Source organism: Nymphalis io, chromosome 3, assembly GCF_905147045.1.
Source record: "Nymphalis io chromosome 3, ilAglIoxx1.1, whole genome shotgun sequence".
Taxonomy (NCBI): domain Eukaryota; kingdom Metazoa; phylum Arthropoda; class Insecta; order Lepidoptera; family Nymphalidae; genus Nymphalis; species Nymphalis io.
The window spans coordinates 12,480,878-12,504,069 of NC_065890.1; the positions used below are offsets into that span (position 1 = coordinate 12,480,878).

Sequence of the window (23,192 nt, forward strand, 5' to 3'; positions counted from 1 at the left end):
TAATAATAACCACGATTGCGTTTGCAGCATACAGCAGCATGCCTCGGTCCAAGACTGTTTAGATATTAATGGTTTCTAAGGGACAAAGGTCTTAACCCTGTTTAATATAAATGCGACTCTGCGCTCCGTCAATTATTTACAATGGTTTATATAAAATGCATTGAAATGGCACACGGCGTCTGTGTACAAACATTGCCACGACTTTTCAGACAGCCAAAAATGTTACATAAATACTATTATACTGTGCTGTTTATTCGCTTTGGGATGTTACTGGTAGTAGGTTTTTGTGCAGACCCATCTGGAAAGGTTCCACTGGGTCATCGATTATTCTACGGTGAGTCATTACAGGTACAAGAAACAGTATTTTAGATCATATTATTCGTAATGAGTGTTCTACATTTCCAGTCTAGAATTATTAGCAGATATGACTATTTGGTTATTAGGTGCATATTGAAATATGATTTCCTGGAGTTCATTTTGAATTACAGTTATATGTTTTACATTATTTTTTTTGGTTTTGAACTATGTACGATTTGAATATTTTTTTAAAAATAGCTTCTTTTAGTTTTTTTTTCGTTGTGCCGTTTCCTTTAAGCCAAAGAACATAGATTTTTTTTTTCTTTTGGTGGGACACACCAATGTCATGATTTGATGATCATGTCCTGGCCGATTACACTTGGACACGGCGGCTGATCTCAACGGAGAATAGTCTATGTAGGAGATATAAGTTTGTGTGGCTTCTTAAATTTTTCTATATATTAAATTTATTTATTTAAATTTTTCTATATTTCTATTTTACATATTTTATTTATTTCTATTTTTAGCATTTATAATATTCATAATAATCGCAATGTATAAAAGAAAACAAAATGCTTTTCTCAAAAATGCTTCATCTTAAAATAAGCGAAGATTACGTCAGAACTTGTGTAAGCGTTAAAAACTGGCTACTTGCTTTACCTCCCCTGAAGTTTAAGCCATTGTTTAAGAGAGGATTACGCCGCGCTTATCAGCTGTGGCCGTTCGGTTTTTTATACCCTCTTAGTTTCAATTAAACCTCACTTAAATCTCGCGTTAAGAGCCGGTTTAACCGATTTAATTTATTCAATCATTTATCACGCGGATTAATGTTAAATACGTTATAGTACCTTCGATTTGTCTAAATAGAAATAAAGGTTCAAAGTTTTTTATGGCGAGGTTTAAGTATAAATTAAGCCGTCATTGCGAATGGTTCGCTTAAAGTACCTACTACGTGATTCATCTTCCTTGCTCCGAATGAATGGATACCTGACTCGCGTAATTTTGTTGTTGTACAGTATTATATTACAATGGAGAAAAATTCATTTTAAAATTTTTTATTAATTTTATTTTTTATAGAACAGGACGAGCATATGGGCTACCTCGCTTACATCACCAATGCGCCACCAACCTTGTGAACTAAGATGTTATGTCGCTTGTGCCTGTAATTACACTATATATATATATACTAAGTACTGCTGTTTTGCGGTAGAATATCTGATCAGTGGGTGGTACCTACCCAGACGAGCTATATATATACAAATGCAGCGAACAAATAATATTTGATATTATACATATTATTTCATTTATGTAATTGTTACTCGTAAATAAAATGACGTGTTTGTAATGAAGATTGATCGAATTAGTGTATTAAAACGCGTGGGTCCGTTCGCACCAATAATTCTTGTATTGAAGCTTATAAAGGGTCCCCGCGCGCTACAATTATATAAAAGGCCAGTGTTCACGATCGCAATACAATCAACATTACACGCGAAGCAGCTGCGAAACCCTAAATTACGTCTCGCTTAGCTTTGCCGAAGGGAAACTAAAGCTGAGTACTCAAATATCAATACGTTGTTAGGCATAAGAAAATGTGGATCGATACATCTAATTTTGTTAAGAGCCGGCCTTAGTACATTTATTCGTTTGGAGTTGGAATTTATTAAAGCATTTAAAACAATCGGTACAAATAACGGTTTTTGTTAACATTTATTATGGCTTTAACAGGCAAACTGCTTAAAATGTTTTCAATACATTGACACTATTTATTGTTGATTTTGTATTCGGTCTGAGCAAAAAAAAATACGTATCAAATATCACAGAAAGGAATAAAAGCTTTCATCTACAAATACGACCTTATCATTCCACTCTTATTCTTTGCCTCTTAAAAATAAGGAAACCAAGTATTGTCGACCCGCCTTAACATCGACAACAGATAAAAAAGTATCCGAATTGACAGTTTAATCTTGCGAATTGGGAGTGCGGCTGAAAGGGGGAGGATGTGCAGTGTGCAACGCGGGAGAGAGAAAAAAGAAATCTTTCTCAGTTCATTGGAACAGAAACTTGTCCGATCTTGATGAATGGGGTTGCGGCCGTAGTAATTGGAATTGGGCCAGACTTGCGCTTGTGTTTATTTCATTATCTATTGTAATTAACTATCGGAGCGGATAGTTGTAATACAATTGCTGATGTAATATTACAACAATAAGGAGGTATTACTAATTAATAAAACATTTTTATAATTAGTAATTAAAAAAAAAAACAAATATATGATGTCTTAGAACTTTCTAGATTTGTAACGTTTTCATAATCGATGCTCAACCCGAACGAAATGTACAAAAAAATAACATTTTTTTTTTAATGTTTTTTTAACAAGACGCTTATGAAACCTCCTTTAATACATTATCACATAATGCTTGTATTCGGAGACTTCGCTCTTTCAATTCATACATATTAGAGTACAGAAGAAAAGATTATGTAAACTGACTCATAATATTATTATGATACGCTATTTTGACGTTTGTATCCTTTAAACATTATGATTATTGTAGACAATATAGCATATCTCTCTCTGATATTTTATGATCGTAAGCGTGTACGTTTTGTTTTCTATTTTTGAATGAATTAACGAACAATTAATCATTTAACGGTTTTTTAATAAGAACATTGATAATCAAAGCGTGTCCAAAGAAACAATATATTCGTTATTTTGACCTAGAACATCTCGAACTTTCGTTTGTAATTTGCGTTATGATTAGCTTTACAAAGATAATCATCTCACGATATTGCCTATACAAAAGTTGGCCTAGATTACTTTGTGTTCGCGATAAATATAACGGTTTTCATTTTAGGTTATTGTGTTTTATGTTACTTCTTGTAATTGTCTAGTGGTAATCTACGTGGTACATTATTTATGTATCAATGTAACAGCCTGTGTATGTCCCACTGCGGATTAAGGCCTGCTCTCCTTTTTGAGCTTGGTTTTGGAGTTCGTTCCACTACGCTGCTCCAATACGGGTTTGTAGAAAAGGCATGTGTCGGAATTTCAGTGAAATTAGACACATGCAAGTTTCCTCACGATGTTTTTTCTTCATCGTCAAGCACGAGATGAATTATAAACACAAATTAAGCATATGAAAATTCAGTGGTGCTTGCCCGGGCTTGAACCCGCTTATCGGTTAAGATTCACATGTTCAAACCACTAGGCCATCTCGGCTTTTTAAAAGTATTCAACATTAACAAAAATAGGCAGAGGAAAGCTTATCAAAGAGATATTTTAGATATCTTTATGATATATCTTTCAGCCTACCCTAGAATGTAAATATGAGTATGTACGTATGTTGATTTTGGTATAGATAAAATAATAAATTACATTACAATTACAGGTATTGGAAGCATTACTAGAGGTTAAGTAATTTTACGATTTGCAATTCTGTGGTCTATTGCTACAAGAGCCAATATCAATAACCCTTACTTTTGATAATCGGAAAAATAAAAACAATGAACAGGCGTTGGTTGTTTTAAGTACCAAACGTATTTTTGCGTAATACTGTTAGCATTAGTAATGTTAAGCTAACGCGATTTCACAAATAAATTTATATATTTTAAAATTATTTGGCAAATGGTAAAAATATTGTTTACATTTCACTCAAAACATGGCTTTGGTCCTTTTAGCACCAATTCAACGAAAGCTTAAGATGGAGTTCCTTTTCTTAAAAAAGATGATGATGATGTTATTCTTCTAATTTCGGATACAGCGGCCATTGGCGCAGTAAAAAAATACAACCCATTTCTTACATCTTCAATGCGCCATCAATTATGGCGCATTGTAAATATACACTGGTTCACTCACATTTCAAACCGGAACACAACTATACAACTATTTGCACAAAGCCCTACCACGAACTACCAAGTATCCATTCTCAAGGGAGACTAGCCATCTGGCTGGGATATATATCATTCACTCATTCTCATAATCCGATGGAACGGGAAATCTGATACAACCAGAAAGAGTTCAGGTGCAGGACTAACGGCTTAACGTTCTTTCCGAGAAACCTAATAACTTTTTTATTAGCTCAGTTTGAACTTCGAACCTTAGAGTCGGTAGTCAATAATCACTCGAAACAGAGTTCAATTCAAATTCTAAACGTCGAATAGTTTTGTTACTTTCGCGAATTGAACTACGAGTATTTCCACTACGATAAACGATGCTACTTTTTTCATTATGTAAATATTCACGTTCATTCAAATTGTTTGTATTGCAGATATCTTTACAAATATGTTGTACATCTAAATTATATTCATAAATTAAATAGACAGTGATTATTTATACAAGCAGGTTAAAACGGTAACTTTAAAATTATCTTTTTATAAGAATATATGAAACGTAAAACTATTAACGGAATTTAATTCGATTGAAAATAATGTGCAGTATTTAATATATATAAACAATCTACATGAAAATCAACAAACATTAACTCCACGCCTTTTAGTCTGTAAAGTAATATGCTTTGTTACACGAACGCAGATTCGAATCCTGTTTTCTATAACCTATAAGATTAGTTAGTCTTGATGTTTCTATTTCGTTGTTCAAGATAATATGCAAGCCATTATGATTGTTAAATGGACATCGCGTCAGTAAATAGGGCGATTCAATGTGTGGATTTATTATGACAGCATTATACAAGACTTTCTTAATCAATCGATTGAAATCAACCAGCGTTACGAACATCTGCTCACTGTCACAAGGTCATTGACCTATATATAGAATATTTATTTATGTGTCTAATTCTTAATGAGCAGGGCATTTCATACTAATATTATTAGGAAGTAAGTTTTGTTTGTCTTACAAAGAGTTTATGTTACGAGTTAGGAGTATAAACTATTGATTTGATTGACGAACTTCACGATAGCTTTTGATTCTGATCATCGCTAAACTTTTTACGAAATATGAAGATCTTTCAAATATAACGAGAACAATAGATATAAAAATATATCTCACAACATGTTTCTATATGTTATAGACTATGGTAACTTAGTCATATATAGCACATAATTAAGTCATTTTTGTGTTTAAAAATATGTATTTCTAAAACTAAAACACAACTTTTTTTCTTAAACACCGCTTCAATTTTGTAAATATAAATCATTATAGCGTGCTATGGAGCTAGTTTTGTTTATAATATATCTAAAAGATGAAATAAATTAGCGAAATAAAATAATAGTGGGCTGATGACATATGCAGATGGCCGTTGAAGCAGATGAGCCATAAAATGGAAACCACGGTTTGGCAAATGCATTATTGGGTCTGATGAACATAATCTGAAGAAGAAGACAGGATCTGACCAGGTACGAAAGCCCAAGTACCGCTGTCTAAATGATGAAGTTATGTAATTTGAGCACTAGTTTTAAATACGTTAAAATTTAAGTAGGATATCTTATGGTCTGAATGGGTCGAGAAAAATAATAAAAAGTTAATTTAACTCATGCGAATCCGGGACGCGGACGGCAATTTTTCATAAATTTTTAAAGTATATTTTATTGAACTGTCATGTATCAAAAATTGACAATTGTAACGTTTTCAATATTGCACTCCGGTTATGACACGTATAACATAGTTTACCTCAATAAAACATTCAAAAGGAATCACCGATGCGTTCACAAAAAAACCTTTCATGTAAAACTAGCCGTAACGTTGGCACTTTAATTTTTTCCCCTCTAAAACACTTTTTTTTTTTAATTTCTAGTCATCCAGCCAGCTTACGATTTATTTTTTCATTTAATTAACTAGCAACGAGGTTTGATACACCACAGAGTATATCGGTGGGTTATTTATTGTGTAATGTTTACTTAACTAGGGCCGCGTGTGTATCGCGTGTGCACGTGTTGATATTACAATAACAACGCGATCAAAGACCTTGTTTGATGTGCTGTCTAAACTTCTGATTAAATTTCTGTTAGCTGGAGACCGGTCTATTATATGTGGCTCGTAACTTGATTTAGTTAGGCGCTTTAGGTGTGATTAATTGATACATAATGAGCTTAATTTTATAGTATTTAAGCAGCATTTCGTTAAGTTGAATGAAAATTAATGATCGCATAATTCTTTTTCGTAAAATAGGCAGTCGACTAAATCCTTTTTTTTTAAACTTAATACTGGCTGCAAATAAGAGGGTGAGTTTAGAAAGAATGTACTCAAATGGACCCCATTACCGTCCCCGTCTTAGGTTTCTCACTGAGCGTCACTATATAAATACGGGAGTTCGATCAAATATGGGTTGAAATCTGTAGCGAAAGTTGCCAAGCTAAATATTTAGCGAAACGTTGAAATGTTCAAAACATATATTTCACATTACATTCTAGTCATATTGTATTGTATACAACAGTGACGTAACAAACACATACATTGCTTTCACGTTAATGTATCGCTACGTATATTGAGAACCGTTAAAAATAAGAAACAATTTAAATGCTTCTATTGTGTACAAACTTACCTATATTTATAAATTTTAATGAATTCAGTTGTAAATTAACAAAAAATAATTAAACCAGGTTAAGGATACATGCGGTGATCACATCCGCTTGTAATACAGAGCGTTCACAAACGATAAATGACGATTTATCTCCTAGCCAACCAGACCAATAAAGCAATGTTTGATTTTCGTGAAAAAATCTCATATTGCCATAGAAATATTCGTACACCGTAGCAATCACGCAATGTGTGCTGTCAGGTAATAAAGGCATATATCGTTCTCAGGGGGAACAATAAAAGGGATGCGGAGTGGAACGAGTATTGCCCCTTGCATTTCGGCTCCCTCGAGAACGCAGTTTGCACAAAACAACCATATTTACATTTATTACGTAGAAAGATTTTTTTTTTCTTTTTTTATCACGACTCGATCAGAAATAAGTAACGCATCCAAGTTTATTGTTCCGCAAGACGCATAAACAGAAACTCAGGCTTGTAAAATATTAAAATTGTAGGTTTTTATTACGAACATTTTTAACAAAAGACGAAACTTTTAATTTCAAGCCGAAAACATTTTAAGTAAAGAATATTATGTTGCGTTTTTGTGTTTACCTTTTTTTTCTTTTTTTAGTTAACGCAACATTTTGTTTTTACATATATATTTAAGGTTATCCGAGAATTGTAGTTTAATTATTAAAGTATAAAAAATAAATATAAAATTATTAAATACTATTACTAGCTGACCCGTGCCCACTTCGTTGGGCGGTAAATATTTTTACTTGTGATCGATTGGCCGAACATTAATAAAATTGTCTTGTGTATTTGGTATTTTAAATTATCTCTTAAACCATGCAACCAAAAAACAAACTGTAAAAATTAATTTTATTTAAATAAAATGTCCTTGGTAATAAAGCAATTTATTTCTAATTAAATTGACGTGTTGTATATGAAAAAAAACCGTCTAATAGAAATATCACTCAATAGATTACACGGTGGCTTTACCATACCTATACATATTATTTCTTTAACAATTGGTCCTGACCAATAAACATGACCTAACAACTTAAATTATTTTTTTAATATAAAAAAACTACTTTTTGTGACTTAAATATAAAAGTTAGATATATGCTGACTTTTTTTAGGCATTATTAAGCTCTACAACTTTTCTCAAAAACTCAATCATATATATCTCATCGAAACGGCAGCGTCCGTAAGAAACGTTTTCGTTCGACCGTTTTTCTCCGACTTTGCAAATCCCACTACCACGAAAAAGTCTTTTCATTTTTTGGATTAATATATAGCCTAAGACACTCACAATTTATGTGGCTTTCTATCGGTAAAATAATTTTCAAAATCAGTTAGTTAGATCCAGAGATTACCCCCCCCTCCCCCTACAACATCACAAATTTTACTTCTTTATAATATTAGTAAAGATATGATGGTATAGTTAAAATCTAGTTAATAGCTTTTTTATATATTCGTACTTAAATATATAATCTTTATAACAGTTATATAAAATTGTTAACGGCATATCTGTTAAATTTGAAAATCAGTTTAGATGATAATAAATTTTAGTCCATAATTTAGTTCATTCATGCTTTAGTCATATTGAGTTTTTTGACTAACTTTTGGGACTCACTTTTGTTTTGCGTATTTAAATATTTTCTATAATATCGATATAATGGTTTTCTTATGTTGTGTCATGGTAGAAAAAAATTGTTACTTTTGTTATTAATCACTATTTACAATTGAATACATAGTCAAAAAGTATTAACGCGTTAGCATGATACCAGGCTCGTAGAAGGGTCGAAGAGTTGCAACTTAGGGAGCAATACTTTGACAGATGCGTGCTCCCTTGAGCTCACAGAGCTACACGGTAGAGCGATCAAATAGAAGTGATGCATCAACTTCATCGACTAGAAAATAAAAATACTTATATGATAGCTATTTTTGGCCAATTTGAAAAAAGAACGAGTACATTAATTCGGTTGTTTAGATTGCTTTGCCTTTAATTAATTAAAACTATCATTTAAAACATACGATTGCGATGTTGCCTGTAAACATTTATACAAAAAATTAAAATGTATATTTTTTATTTCGATGTAGAAAAAATTGGAGGAACAGTTAACATTATAGTTGTACACATAACACATAAATGTGATCGGTTTCATTTAAGGTAATGTAAAGAAGACGTAACTGTATGATTCACAATATTATGATATACACCTATAGTATTCCTATCTAAGGAGATTTGTCTCGTCTTGCTTTATCTGAGTCTGTAATAAACCTACGTACACAAATAGCCATATACTAGTTAAATAACAATAATAATAAAAATAGGAATACAGACATATTTAACAGACTTTAAAAAATGAGGGTTCTCTCTGTACGTGCATGATGGATCAGAAACCAGCTATTGTGATTCTTTAATCGAGATCATTAAGTCTTGGGAAGGTTCTGGTAGGTACATAATTTAATTAAAAATAATTTATTATAATAATTCATAAATGCATTTGAATCTCTATGCTTCGCATACTCTATATCATTGCGTTAGAATCGTAAGCTTCATTTAAACGCCGATCCGCTTGACGTTAGTTACGACTATTGTGGCAAGGGGACGATTTCAGAGAAAGTGTGGAGGGCCCTTAATGAAGGGATGAGGACGTTTTTATGGACAATTTGAGAGCCGCCAATCGATAGCTCACGGCCGTTCAAACGTTAAAAGTTTTTTTTGTATAGAAAAGAGTATATAACTTACAATTTAAAATTAAAACGTGGTACAATTTATCAGTACTTATTATTTACTAAGGTTATATAATTCGTATATTCAATTGCGGCAGAGCTCGTGGTAGTTTTTATACGATAGGAAGGCAAACGGGCAGATGGGCAAACTGGTAAGCATCGCCTTATATAAATATTAATCAATCAATCGTCATCGTCAATGCGTTACCTTGGGAACTAAGATTGGGAACACTCAACCTTCAAACCGTAACGCAAAAACACTAAATACAGCTATTTAGTGTTATAATATCTGATGAGTAGGTGGTACCTTTCCAGAGGCTTGCACAAGGCTCTACCACCTAGTAAAATACGTAGGTACCACCCACTAGTCAATTATTCTACAGGAACAATGGAAATAATATTTTAGTTCCCATAGTTGGAGGAACATTTGCAGTATAAGGTGTGATTCATATTTCTTAGCGGCCAACGTCCTCTTATTAACTGCTAAAAATTTTACATGTTTATATTTCTCTCTTAAAGACATTTAATTTTTAAAAAACATTAATGTAGTAACTGTATAAAGGACAAGAGATAAGTCAATTTTGATCCTTTATTAAGCTGACAGGTTATGCAAACTACATGCATTTTATTGCACAGGGCATCCGTAAGGGATTGTCTTTCATCTTTAGTGAATCTCCTTACTATCTTTAATGTCTTTTCCAAGGCATTGACAGTTACATAAGAATAGGAAATTCACGCTGTTTGATCAGTTAATTATTCACTGCATTCTGAAAGAGTGAGAACGAGTCAAATCAAAATATTAATTAAAAATCAGATATATTATAAAAGTAATATGAATAAAAACAATAAATAAAATAAGTAATTTTTTTTTAATAATCTAGATTGTAGTGAGGCGAAATACAATACTTACGTAAACGACATTACCAATTGGATATCTCATGTACTGTCCAAGTTGAATGGTAATCTCAAGTTAATAAAGCTTTATCCTTATGTCGGAATGTCTAGCAAACAAAATAGTCGGATGAAACTACCGAAGAATACAATTAATAATAACATAGCATTGAAACAAGCGGTTCGGTAAACAGTAATTACTGTTTTTATTTCATTTGAAAAGCTGCAAAGCGAGCTTCATCTGTCCTATAAAAGTTAACAACTGCAAGTAATCCGAGAGTAGTAAACAGTAGTGGGAGGTGGGGGGTTGTTTGTGAATTTAAGTGTGTTCTTTGGAAGACAATATTACAGCAAGACAATGCGCTGCAGGATTCCAGTGACGCGTGGAGGGCGTATTCACGTAGTGCTCATTTGTGACGCTTGTTTTGTGCTTGATTAAAATAAAATATATATTGCAAACCGAGTACGACAGAAATCTACAGGCCTATGAGTTGTTGGGTAGAATATGTGTTTGTTGTTTTTAATCTGTACTATATAATAGTTATGTCGAAGTCAGTGAACCCTTTCCATTTTTAATGTAATATCATTTCAACAAAATAATGTAAAAAAATAACTATGTACACAATATAAAGAGCAATACCTAGTATTGTTACAAGGGACATGACATCCTACTTCTAAAGGTATTCCTTACGTCGCATTGGCGACATAAGATATACCCGTTCTACCTATAACATAAAAAAACATGATCGGCGGTAAATGAAAACAACTTTTGCTACATATATACCAACTCGCATTGCAGCAGCGTCGACAACATTCTTCTCAAGAGGAAGAGGTTCATGCGCCGCCTTGGGGTGATTTATCGGTTGTTCTATATATTGCACTAGTTTTTGCCCGAGTTTTGAGGATCGAGGGTATAGGTTTAAAAAAGTAACCTATAAGTCCTTAAAAGTTCAAGCATGCCACATACCAAATTTCATCAAATTCAGTTCAGTGGTTTAGCTATGGAAGCGTAACAGAAAGACAGAGTTACTTTAGCATTTAAAATATTAGTATAGATGTACGTACATGTTTCCGAGCAATGTTTGAAACATTTCGGCAATTTCAGGGAATCTAGAACTGGTAAAAATTATTACCTATTTCTAGGTTGTAACAAGTCTATATTGATATCTTCTCGCTTTAATATGATACTACATAAATACAGTATATAATGGTTTATTACCATACCCTATTCGAGAAAGTTCTGTGGCAAGGTGGACCGACGATTTAAAAAGAGGTGGCAGGTACGGGATGGATGCGGATTGCCCAAGATCGGGATGGTTGGCGTTCTATGGGGGAGTTTTCGTCCAGTAGTGGAAGGCAAAATGCTAAAAAAATATCGAGAAGTATATTTATAGATTTAATTAATTGACAACAAAGATGCGGACACAAATAATGTAACCACAGACAGAATAGTTTTTGTCACATAATGATGAAACAGCGGTGCAAAATTGGAAATGGACCATAGCGTTCATGTCAAATTAACGTTATTATTAGACTTTTATGGAGTGCGTGACATTTTGTTATTTACAATCTATGTAAATTGAGTTTTTTATTATTATACGACACACAATAAAGAAATACGTGTTGTTCAATTTAGTTTATAAAAACGACTTATATTAGATTTTTAGGAATATGTAATGTTGTCAAAAAAAAGTCACATCACGTATTTAAGAGGACAAGCTTTGAATAATTCGAAAATATTTACTCCCTTTATATTGTATTATCTTAACAAATCAACCATCCATATATATATAAATTGGCAACCCCCAACGATATCGTGAATAGCACAACGGTTTACCTAGCCTAGCGATGTAAAAGTTGCAGGTTCGATTCTAATCTCTTGGCATATTGTCGTCCCTACTCCTAACACAAGCGCTTAATTGGAGGGGTAAATAGGAATATTAGTAATTCATTAAAAAAACGGGCATCGCTAATAATCTTCAAAAAACAATCCTTTATATATTTCGATATACAACAACAAAAATATATATTCGAACATAAGCATGTTATAATTAATTTCAATTTTTTATCTCTCTCTTTCATTAAGCTCTCCTGTAATACTCCTGTAAACACGTGCTACGTCGTATCGCTTTGTACGAAGGGCCTGTCAATCTTCATCTAAGAACGCCACCAACACACCAATAAAGCACTTAATCTGATATAAAATGTAATGCTTGTTTTTGTTCGTATTCTATACGTTCATGTATTGTTCAACCGATTGAGGTGAAACTTTGTACAGTTGTTGGCAATTGCGTGAAGGCTTTTCATATAATTGCTTACGAACAAATTTATTGCATCGCATGCAGTTTTTATTGTATAACTACTCCGCACGATTTTAACCGCGTTAATCGCTCATCTCCCCTTAGGCCGCAGCGTGATTTTAAGTAGTCTAAAGTCAAGAACTGGGCTGTCAAATGCAAAAACATGTTTTTCAAATCCGACTGGTAGTTTTAGATATTAGCACTTTCAAACAAATATACAAACTCTTTAGCTTTATCATATTAAGTATAGGTGATAAATTTATTTCACGATCCCTGTTACGTGAATAGTTTAAATTTATAGCGAGTGTATGTGCGAAGGGCAGCTACTTATATATATGATAAAATAAAAGCTGAAATGTGTTTTATTTTCTAGTATAATTTTAATGTATATTAGTTCAAATATTTTTACTGTTAGATATTACAAATAAATGAACGAATATAATACATGCATGTATGTAATGTATTACTTTAATCATATACGACCACGTTTATTCGCCTCGTGCGAAAAATTACACTGAAGGGATCGATTAGATGATGTTGAAGATTAAGGGGTTGCAGCACCTCCCTTAAATTTTCGCAATATTGTGCCTCTACATTATTAAACGAATATTGCTTTAGAATATAATTTAGATAATGCAGTAAGTTATTGTAATATTATAATCTTTTAATTTAATTTCGTTGAAAATATACTCATTGAATTTTATGATATATTTAAAAAATAAAACGCAATTCTAAGATCGCTACATCTATGTTACTAGCAAACGTAGAAAAGTAAGTTAAATTAATCCCTGTATCATTTTGTCGGCATATGTTACCGTCATTTGTCAAACTCTACCATAGCATGAAGAACAATTTGTTTCATAGATAACAAAAGGTGTTTAATAGGGGTTGATAGCGGTTATTTATTATGAGGTAATGTCAGACACTTGATCACCCTTTGGGATCGTGATTTACCTTGATATGATATACAAATCCTAGCCGGGAATCAAACTCGTAAAATTTAACAAACATATTTATAAATATTGTTTTTAATTATTCGACCTAAAATCACGTGCAAAGACATTGGTGTTCGACAGAATTTGAAGCGGTGATCTTCGGTTATGATCCGCATAATCCGTCCACTGAACCATCTCAGCTTCCATAGCATATCTTATAATAAATTAATTAAAAAAAAAAACATTTCCAAAAAATGATTTTATTTAGTTTAAAAAACAAATAAAAAGGTCTCAATTAAATGACGTTCCATTGATTTGTATATAAAAGTGAAATATTAGTCCTCATAACGGTTATATAATAATTTGTTGCATTATAATACCTTAAAGAATAAATAGCATAAATTGTAGCAATTAAATTAAATTAAAGTTTGTATGGAGAACCTCCAAAACCTTCTCCTCAAAAAAAAGGGAGAGGAGGCCTTAGCCCAGCAGTGGGACATTTACAGGCTGTTACTGTTACTGTTGTATGGAGAATATAATTACGAATAATGATTTCCAAGAAATGGAGAATGTGCAAAAACGAAGATGTAAAGTTAGTATGTAAGTTGTATAATTAAAAATAAAATCGTGACATTACAAAGGACATCCGTCCAAAGATCTTATGAATACATATTAAAATGTAGTCCTTTAGTGTCGCAAATTGCAAATCCAACGCCTTTCAGAGATAACATCTTATATGTAACCCTAAAGGCAGAAGATGGATTCTTTAGAGCAAGGCGAGTAAACAGGGGGGAGGAGGGGGTAAATGGGCTTTGAGAGTGCCGAAACAAACATACGGAGTTAAGAATGCTTTTCAGTAGTTGTTTGTACGCTACGTCCATTGTTTTCGGCTAATTCTAGGACTTGTTTTCATATCAGTTATTTTGGCAGCATACTTTGAAATTTCAAACCAGTGGTTCTAGTTGAAAGAAACAAATATAAATATTTATATATACATGTATGTTAAATGTTTTTTATATAGCGAAACGGTTTTGTAACTTTATTGCAATACTGTTATAATGACTGATGTCAATAAATTAATAGCTTGAATGAAACATATTTATTATTATTGGTACACTAAAATTAATTAAAAATAATAGTTAATTAATACGATTGGTAATGAGATTCGATATATAAATAACACATAAAATATTAATGATTTCGACTAATTAAGTAATAACGAATATGTTTTACAGTAAAATATTTATCATTGAATTATTATTATTAGCTGAATAAAGAAATCATACAAAATAAAAAGGTCACTTTATTCTGCTAAGGACGAAATATTACATTGTTCCTTATAAAGTGTTTATTCAAGAAACACAAAGTCTGGGATCAGTCCACCTTTTCTCTCGTAATCCGCTTGGTAAAATATTATAATAAATTCAAACAAGAGACAACGGGAAACCGCCGTGAACTTAGGTACGCATCAAGGTCCACAACTCGTGTTAGCAAGTCAGGAAGGAAAACCCCAAAAGTTTGTCCGAAAAAAGCCGGAAAAACTCGAAAATTTAAGCCCGACGTTCGGTTTCCGCCGGTCGAGGGTCCGGCGTAAATATTATTCCGAGCTTCCTTTCATTCCCTTTGTTTCACAGTTTATTATTCGCGGCCCACCTCCGAGGTGCGTGACCGAAGACAGCGCGGAATTAATAAAAGAAATCGTCCACCGAAAAGGCTATAGTCGTTCCGTTAGAACTGAAAAAAAAGTTAAACAATAATAAACCTAAACAAGATTCACGAAACTTTCCGCCATTTGATATAAAGAAACAAAGGAAGCTTTTAATTTACGTATTCCACTTTATACTGCTTCGAAATGGCAAAGTCCTTTTGTAATTGTCAAATTTTAGCAAATACAAAAAGTTTTCGTGTAACATCAGAATTAAATCACATTCAATAATGAGTTGGTTCAATATCAAGAGGAAAGTTTTTGATAGATTTTAAATTGAAAAAATGGACTTTAACGGATCTTCCGTTAGTGTCCCATGGCTGGGTAAATGTAAAACAGAACGTGTGGAGTTTTTCACGTTGCTGCATCAAGTGCTGGGGGGATGTACAATAAATAATATGTCTACATGTCTGAATATTCGACGAGAGGTGTGTTGCTAGCCAGCATTGAACCCGCGATCTTCGTTCAACATTGATGAATTCTATCCGTTGCGTAATTTCGGCTCTTGATACATAGATTTTGGGCAGTCGTAAATTCGTAATTTTATTAGATGGAATGCGTCAGAGTTCTTTATGAAAAGTGTCCCCTTCTGTTGATGCGTATGACGCAGTAGATACTGTAATTTGCTTCCACTGATTGTCGGGGTTGGTCCAGGGGCAGATGTCACGATATTGACGATCCTAACTTTATGGGGGTAGCACTGACAGGAGTTCTCAGAAATCGTAAAACAAAAATCTCTCGCAGCATAAATATTCAATATCTTAGAAATCAATAAAACTAAAAAGGTTTTTACTTAATAACCACACACGAGATATCAGTGCCGTTTGGACATTACTGATGATGTGTTTTAAAAAATAATACGGATAATATAATTCAACTTACCATGGACATATTAAATTTATTGGTGAATTCGTGTATTGAGTCTGCATCAGTAATCTGCAACAAGAAAACACAAGACAATTAATTAAACAGCAATGTTGATATTAATAGAAAGGACGTCTTAACAACACAACAGATGATCATGAAATTTTGCATACACGTTAGGTAGGTAACAGCTACTACCCCTCTCACACCGCTGCTAGACAACGTATTCAAACACATATAAATAAATATATATATATAGATCAAATTATATTATATCACTTATAGATGAAATTTTATTAAGATCACTTTAGTAGTTAAATCATAATATAATAAAAAACGGAAAGAAAACAATACCTATTGTAAGATAAGGCGAGCATATCGGCCATCTTCATGGTAAATGGTCATATTTTTATATTTACATTTATCATAAAACCATTTACCATCAAAGACTATAAGAAATATTAACTACTCCTTACATCGTCATTGCACCACTAATCATGGGAATTTGTGCCTGTAGTTACACTTCGGCACACACAAAGATACAAAGTATTGCTGTTTGGCGGTAGAATGCGCGATGAGTGGGTGGTATCTACCCATATTTAGGAACATTACACAGTAGTATAATAGTTAAAGATTGTTATTTACTTAGTTCTTATTTCTTTAAAGCGACAAAAATTGTAAACATTGAGTTCACTTTGTTCTCAATAGCTTGAAACTGTAACACCTGGGCTTTGTAACAGACATTGGACTTATTTATTGATAGCATCGACTTGCGCAGATAACGAATTCAAGAAACATACAGATACAAAAGAAAAATACAAGCGAATGTTGCCAGAATTTTAGATGCTATTTCGTTTTGTAACCATAATTTATTAAAGCCGGCTAATATTATATAATATAATAGTGTTGTATTATGTCTAAAATTTGACTACATTATATTCATTTGCTTAAACTATTATAGCACTTTCACAACAATTGGTAAATAATGTGTAGTTTATATTTGCCGGCTATTAAGAATTCCTATTACAGTATTTATTGTTCTTCCATCGTAAGTCAACGTTTAAGTGTCTATTTAGTCGAGCTGCTCCATTAAAGATTTCATGCATTATCATATCATTATTTTGTATCATTAATTATATTTTAGAAAGTTTTATATAAATCGTATATTGGTTTAGCTTCCAATTCGGTAATTATTAAAAACTTTCATATTATTTTGGTTGAATATATGAAAAAAATATGTTCATATTTACTGATATTGTATACAATTTATCAGTCAGATAAAAATGTTTTCGAAGATAAATGTGGCAAGGACTTAAGTACCACTCCGTATGGTAAAGTGTTGAGACATCTAAAAGTACTAGAAGTGTATTCCTTTAGTAGTTTTATTTTTCCCCTAATTCAATTGGATGCGTGTTACGAGACAACAATAGATTCCCTAGGGATCCTCCTTAACTATATTGTTTGGGATCGCGAACAGTAATTTAAGCTTGAAAGCTATGCTTCGTCGCTATCAAAATGGTTGAAATATCTGTGTTTGTTTAACTATGTTAGAACAATTATTATAAAACATTATAATTGTTATAAAAATACAAGATATCAATACCTTTATTTTGTAATAAAAATATTAATTAATAAATTAAATCAATTCTGAATATTACTTAGTACACATTATATATGTTCGTGTTTACAAAATTGAAAAAGAATATATATAGTGCAATGATTTTTAACATAACAAATTTGTATTTGTAGTTGAGATTGCAAAGTTGCTATAAATTGTATATTTAAACAGAGGTTAGGCTAAAGGTTTTAACAATTGATTGAATTGAAGTTTGTGTTGAACAAAATTAGCATGGAAACAAATTCCACGATACATTTTACTTGTTGTAGGGCTTTGTGCTAGCCCACCCTGGTAGGTACCACACACTCATCAAATATTTTACCAGCAGTAGTGGGATAAATATAATTTTACATTTTGTAAATATATGCTATAATCTCGTTTAGATATCGAAGTGGGCTGCGATATTAATCATATATAATAATTAACTTTGTCTCTATCATAAACCTTTCGTGACATTAAATTCACAAAAACATAAATTTTATATATGACTTTCGTTATAAATATATAATGGTACATGTCGGAGCACGAGGCAACCATAATTTACGTGAAGTTCGTGTCCGCACCTTTATGTTCAGTTTTCGTGTGGACATGGTTTTAGGCTTTTAATACAATATGAGGTTATTTCTGTGTAAGGCTTAGCTCGACGGACAAAGGTCGACCCTTAAAATCTTCCCTAGAAATCTTCATCCGTAATAGCTTAAGTATGAATTGTGTAATTATTTTATTCTAGTTATATTTCTATTTAGTAACAGCCTGTGAATGTCCCACTGCTGGGCTAAAGCCTCCTCTCCTTTTTGAGGAGAAGGTTTTGGAGCTTATTCCACCACGCTGCTCCAATGCGGGTTGGTGGAATACACGTGTGGCTGAATTTTAGTGAAATTAGACACATGCAGGTTTCCTCACGATGTTTTCCTTCACCTTCAAGCACGAGATGAATTATAATCACAAATTAAGCACATGAAAATTCAGTGGTGCTTGCCCGGGTTTGAACCCACGATCATTGGTTAAGAATCACGCGCTCTTACCACTGGGCCATCTTGGCTATATTATTTTTATTTAGATTTTGTAAATCGAAAACAGTTTAAGTAACACCTTTAAAGGACCAACAGTTTGGTATGACTTTGTGAAAGCCCGTCTGGGTAGGTAGCATCCACTCATAACATTCTACCGTCAAACAACAGTCAACAGAACGAGCTTGCTTTAGAAAATGATATAATCTCTTTGTCCATTATTACATTTAGTATTTTGAGTTCTAGATAACATTAACGATAGAGCTTGCACTACAAAGACCGTCGGACATTTAAGAGATGTACTTTTCAGTATGTTATGTTTGAAGCAGTCTAGTTAGACTTGATATTCTAAGGCAGCTTGCTTTGAAATACTTTGTTTAATTATATATTAGTAACACTTGTGTTAAAGAACTGTTTAAGCGTTTAAATAAATAGTTTTGTGTAAATTTTATTTATTCAAATTATTGTTTAAAATTAGAGTGAAAAATATATCTTGTTAGAACAACATTTCTTTTACAAATCAAATTACATCAAAGATATATAATCATTTTAATTTATATTCTGTGGAAATTAATTGATGAACACTAACTCCACGCTTATTATTTATTCTAATTTATTTTGTATATAATTAGGTATATGTATGTCTTGCCTTTTAAAGTTTTCTAATACATAACTTTAATTAGACCAACGAGGATCATCCTCGGTCCCATTAATAAACATTAGAATATCATAGTAAATACAAATTAATTTATTAAAAATCGTCGGTTTCTAGTTAAGCAGTAAGAATGACATAATGTAGACGTCTGTTTCCATTCCAATTTGGCATTTTCTTTCCTTTAGAGAATCTTTGTGTAACTGAGGCGGTTCAAATACGAATTACGATAGTTATTTTTTCTTTATCAGATATTCCCTGGTAAAAAAACTGGTAAAAAAACGTTATTGGTTTACGTCACAATAATTGATAATATATATAATTAGCTGCTCATACGGAAAATCACAAAAAGTAACGCCTTTAATTTTTTAAATTTTTTTGAAAACCAATGCAATTTGATTCCAGATTATGAAAAAAATATTTTAAATAAGATTTGCGTAAAATGTTGAGCTCTTATTGAGCGTCTACGTGGCGAAAGATATAACCATGAGGAGAATTCAAGTCAACCGGACCTGTTTCGGATATATCGTGATGAGTCAGTCGGTGTTTTGTGTGTTTGGCTTAGAAAAAAGATTAAATTAATTAAACTTTAATTTCACTCGTCTAAAGTCACACAAAACAATTGACAAATGTAGTAGTTACGAATATATTGCAAATAATTATTTTCAAATTATTTTAAGCTTAAGTAAGTTAATAAATATATTTATTAATGAGCGCTGTTCTTCCTTCACGTGATGTAACATATGATTTATATATACAGAGCTGTCAGTTCAAACAAATACATGGCTACACCTTCTGGGGCGGGCGCGAGTGAAAAATGATCTACCCGATGTAAAGGATCGAACACACCTGTGAGATTTCACTAAACAAAAGATAAGCTAAAATGCCTGTGATACGAAATCGGTTGTTAAGCAACAGTTATACTAGTTATCAATCTGTAAAGTTTTAATAGTATGTGCGATAATAATCATCGTTGGTCGGGCAGATGTGCCTATTACTTTAAAAATATCTTCGTGAGTAATCTTTATCGCTTCGCTTGATTCTGCTAGTATGATCAACCTCTACGGACCGCGGATAAATATAAAGACGGTTACACACATTCACACAATAATCACACGCGCAATTAATTATGAATGTTTTGAAAGCTTTGAGTTTTTCGGCGTTTCTTTGATCATTTATATAAGGAACGTACCAAAGATTATAATGTATGTATGTATATGATTATAATGTATGAGTTGTGGACTCAAACTTCGACCAAATATATATACACTTCAGTTGCTCTTATGGGTCCAACGTCCATGCTGTTTTTTAGGGTTTCGTGTCTAAAAAGAAAAAACGGTACTCTTAAAGAAGCTGCGTTGTCTGTCTATCAAAACTGTTTTTTCTCAGGAACGCGTTGAGGTACCAAGAATGAAATTATTATCAAATACTCGAGTCTACAATCCCTTGGAGAATTGGGAATCCCTTGGGAATAAATCAAATTGCAGGTGAGGTCAAATAAATCTAAGGCGCAATCAAAAGATACGGCATACGCATATTTTGACTTTCGTAAGGAAATCAATGAAATATAGGGTACTTCCCGTTGATCAAGAATCATGAACTTTGGCAAGAAGCAATGTCATGTAGCACGAGTAAAGGGAAAAATTCGAAATCTGTAAATTTATAGTTGACTCACAAAAATGCGATTACTAATATATTTGCAGTTTGTGACTTAACCGCGACCTATGTCGATGTATGAGGATAACAGTTTTTAAAGGGCAAAGTTAAGTTACTCCCTCAATTTAAACTCGATTCCCGTGATGGACAAACTAATTATATACCTACAAGTTTGTACGGAACTCTTGGAAGGAAGCCAAGTTGCACTTGGCCCGTTTTTTTATGTATAATAAAATATTATATATTATGTATAATTCAAATTATTTGAACAATTCGCAAGTTCTGACCGAAATCTGAAACCGCTTAAATTCGAATGACATTAATACATTGAGTGTTTTCACTTAGCGAGAACACACATGAAGCAATTAAATTGTCGGAATATACTACAATATACATTTTCGGAGTATTATAGTGATATTCCAAGATTCGCAAGTTTCTAAGACAAAGGCAAAGCTAAGCCGGGAACTGGTGAGCCATAATCTATTAAGCAATAATAGGAGTAGTCGAAGCAAGGTGTGGTCGGGTATTCTAACTCGAAGACTAATTGGCGACGAACAAAGGAACACAGACAAAAGCCCAATGCGACCCGTCTAATGGAGCTGAAGACATCTTTACGCTACGTTTTATAGATAAAGCTGAGGCATTCTCCTTAGCTACATCCAAAGGATAATAGCGTAAGATAAAATCTGAAATAGATATCGTTTTATTTCACTTAAACTATTATACTTAGAGGAATTGGAGTTACTCTCGGAAGAGACTGAATTATATACTTCGTGATTCGAAGAAAGTCTTTGAATTGTATTCATAAATTGCTGTCTTTTTGATACGTCATCCATGTCGAATAAGTTTATATTTAATTGGTTCGCCTTCTGTACTAATGTTTATCTGTAATAAGAATGTTTAGCGATGGTAATAAAATTTAATAACTCTTTCGTTTCTTCTTTCGTCATTTTTATGAGTGACGTCACTTTTATATACATATAAATAACATGTATTTTGGTTTTTGTCCAACAGTGGGACATTATATCTTACGGAATTCAGAAGTCTCAATAGTTGAGAAACTCGTTCGTGGGTTTCGCGGACGACGTTGGTGGCTAATGGCTATATCGGAGTTGCTATAAATACAGGATATTAATGCAACGGACTTAGAAATATCGTGTTTGCCAAGAACATTGGATAGCGATGGCTCGTCAGCCAAGTATACTTGTATCGTAAATCATAGTAACTTTACAATTGAATAATACAACATTTTCTTTATTATTCCGTGTTAGTATATATATATTTATGGAATAGGTAGGCGGACGGGCAATTGAGTGGTTGCAAATTAAAGTGAACTTATTGTTACCATATTCGAAGCAAATAAGCCATATTAGTTATTTATCTCAGTCAAAAAATTATTAACCAATATGGCTTATTTGCTTCGAATATGGTAACAATAAGTTCACTTTAATTTGCAACCACTCAATTGCCCGTCCGCCTACCTATTCCATAAAAAATAACACTAAACACTTCAGTATTAGAATCAGTATTTACATGAGAGTGTTTGACCGATAGTAATTATTATTATGTTATAATTTTTGACATTATAACTTTGGTATACACAGATTAGAATGAGTAATTATTTTTTCTTAAATCCGTAAATTGAAAATTTTCTCTTCATTAAAAAAACTTTTGTAATCATTAAACCGAAATATCTCTCATAAGATAATAAAGCTTTGAGAATAAAGAACTGCACCAACTACGAATTCGTTGTTTTGTATTCAAGCGAAAAAGAAAAATAAAATAATAGCTCCTTTTGGAATTTTTAATTTACGCGCCAACACGACGCTCCAATATCCGGCCATCCCGCAGCCCGGAAAAGCTAGAAAAATATACTTTATATAATAAATAATACAATCTACAAATAAGCAATTTAATAACAATAATAATAATTATTATTATTATTAAAACGAATCTATTACGGAAGTGAGTTTGTTTGTTCTAATTTCAAGCCTCAACAATAATACGAATCGCGAAATGAACATAGATAATTTATTCCAAGCGAATAATTAGTACG

General features: G+C 32.5%; 1 protein-coding gene across 1 annotated transcript in view; it reads right to left on the reverse strand.

The window, feature by feature from the left end:
- Positions 1 to 23,192, reverse strand: part of LOC126781265 (leucine-rich repeat-containing G-protein coupled receptor 5) — a 263,720-nt gene that overhangs the window by 99,639 nt on the left and 140,889 nt on the right. The window contains exon 4 of the mRNA XM_050506159.1: positions 16,219 to 16,272. Coding sequence (XP_050362116.1) covers positions 16,219 to 16,227 — 9 coding nt within the window. The 5' untranslated portion in view covers positions 16,228 to 16,272. The remainder of the gene's footprint in view (positions 1 to 16,218; positions 16,273 to 23,192) is intronic.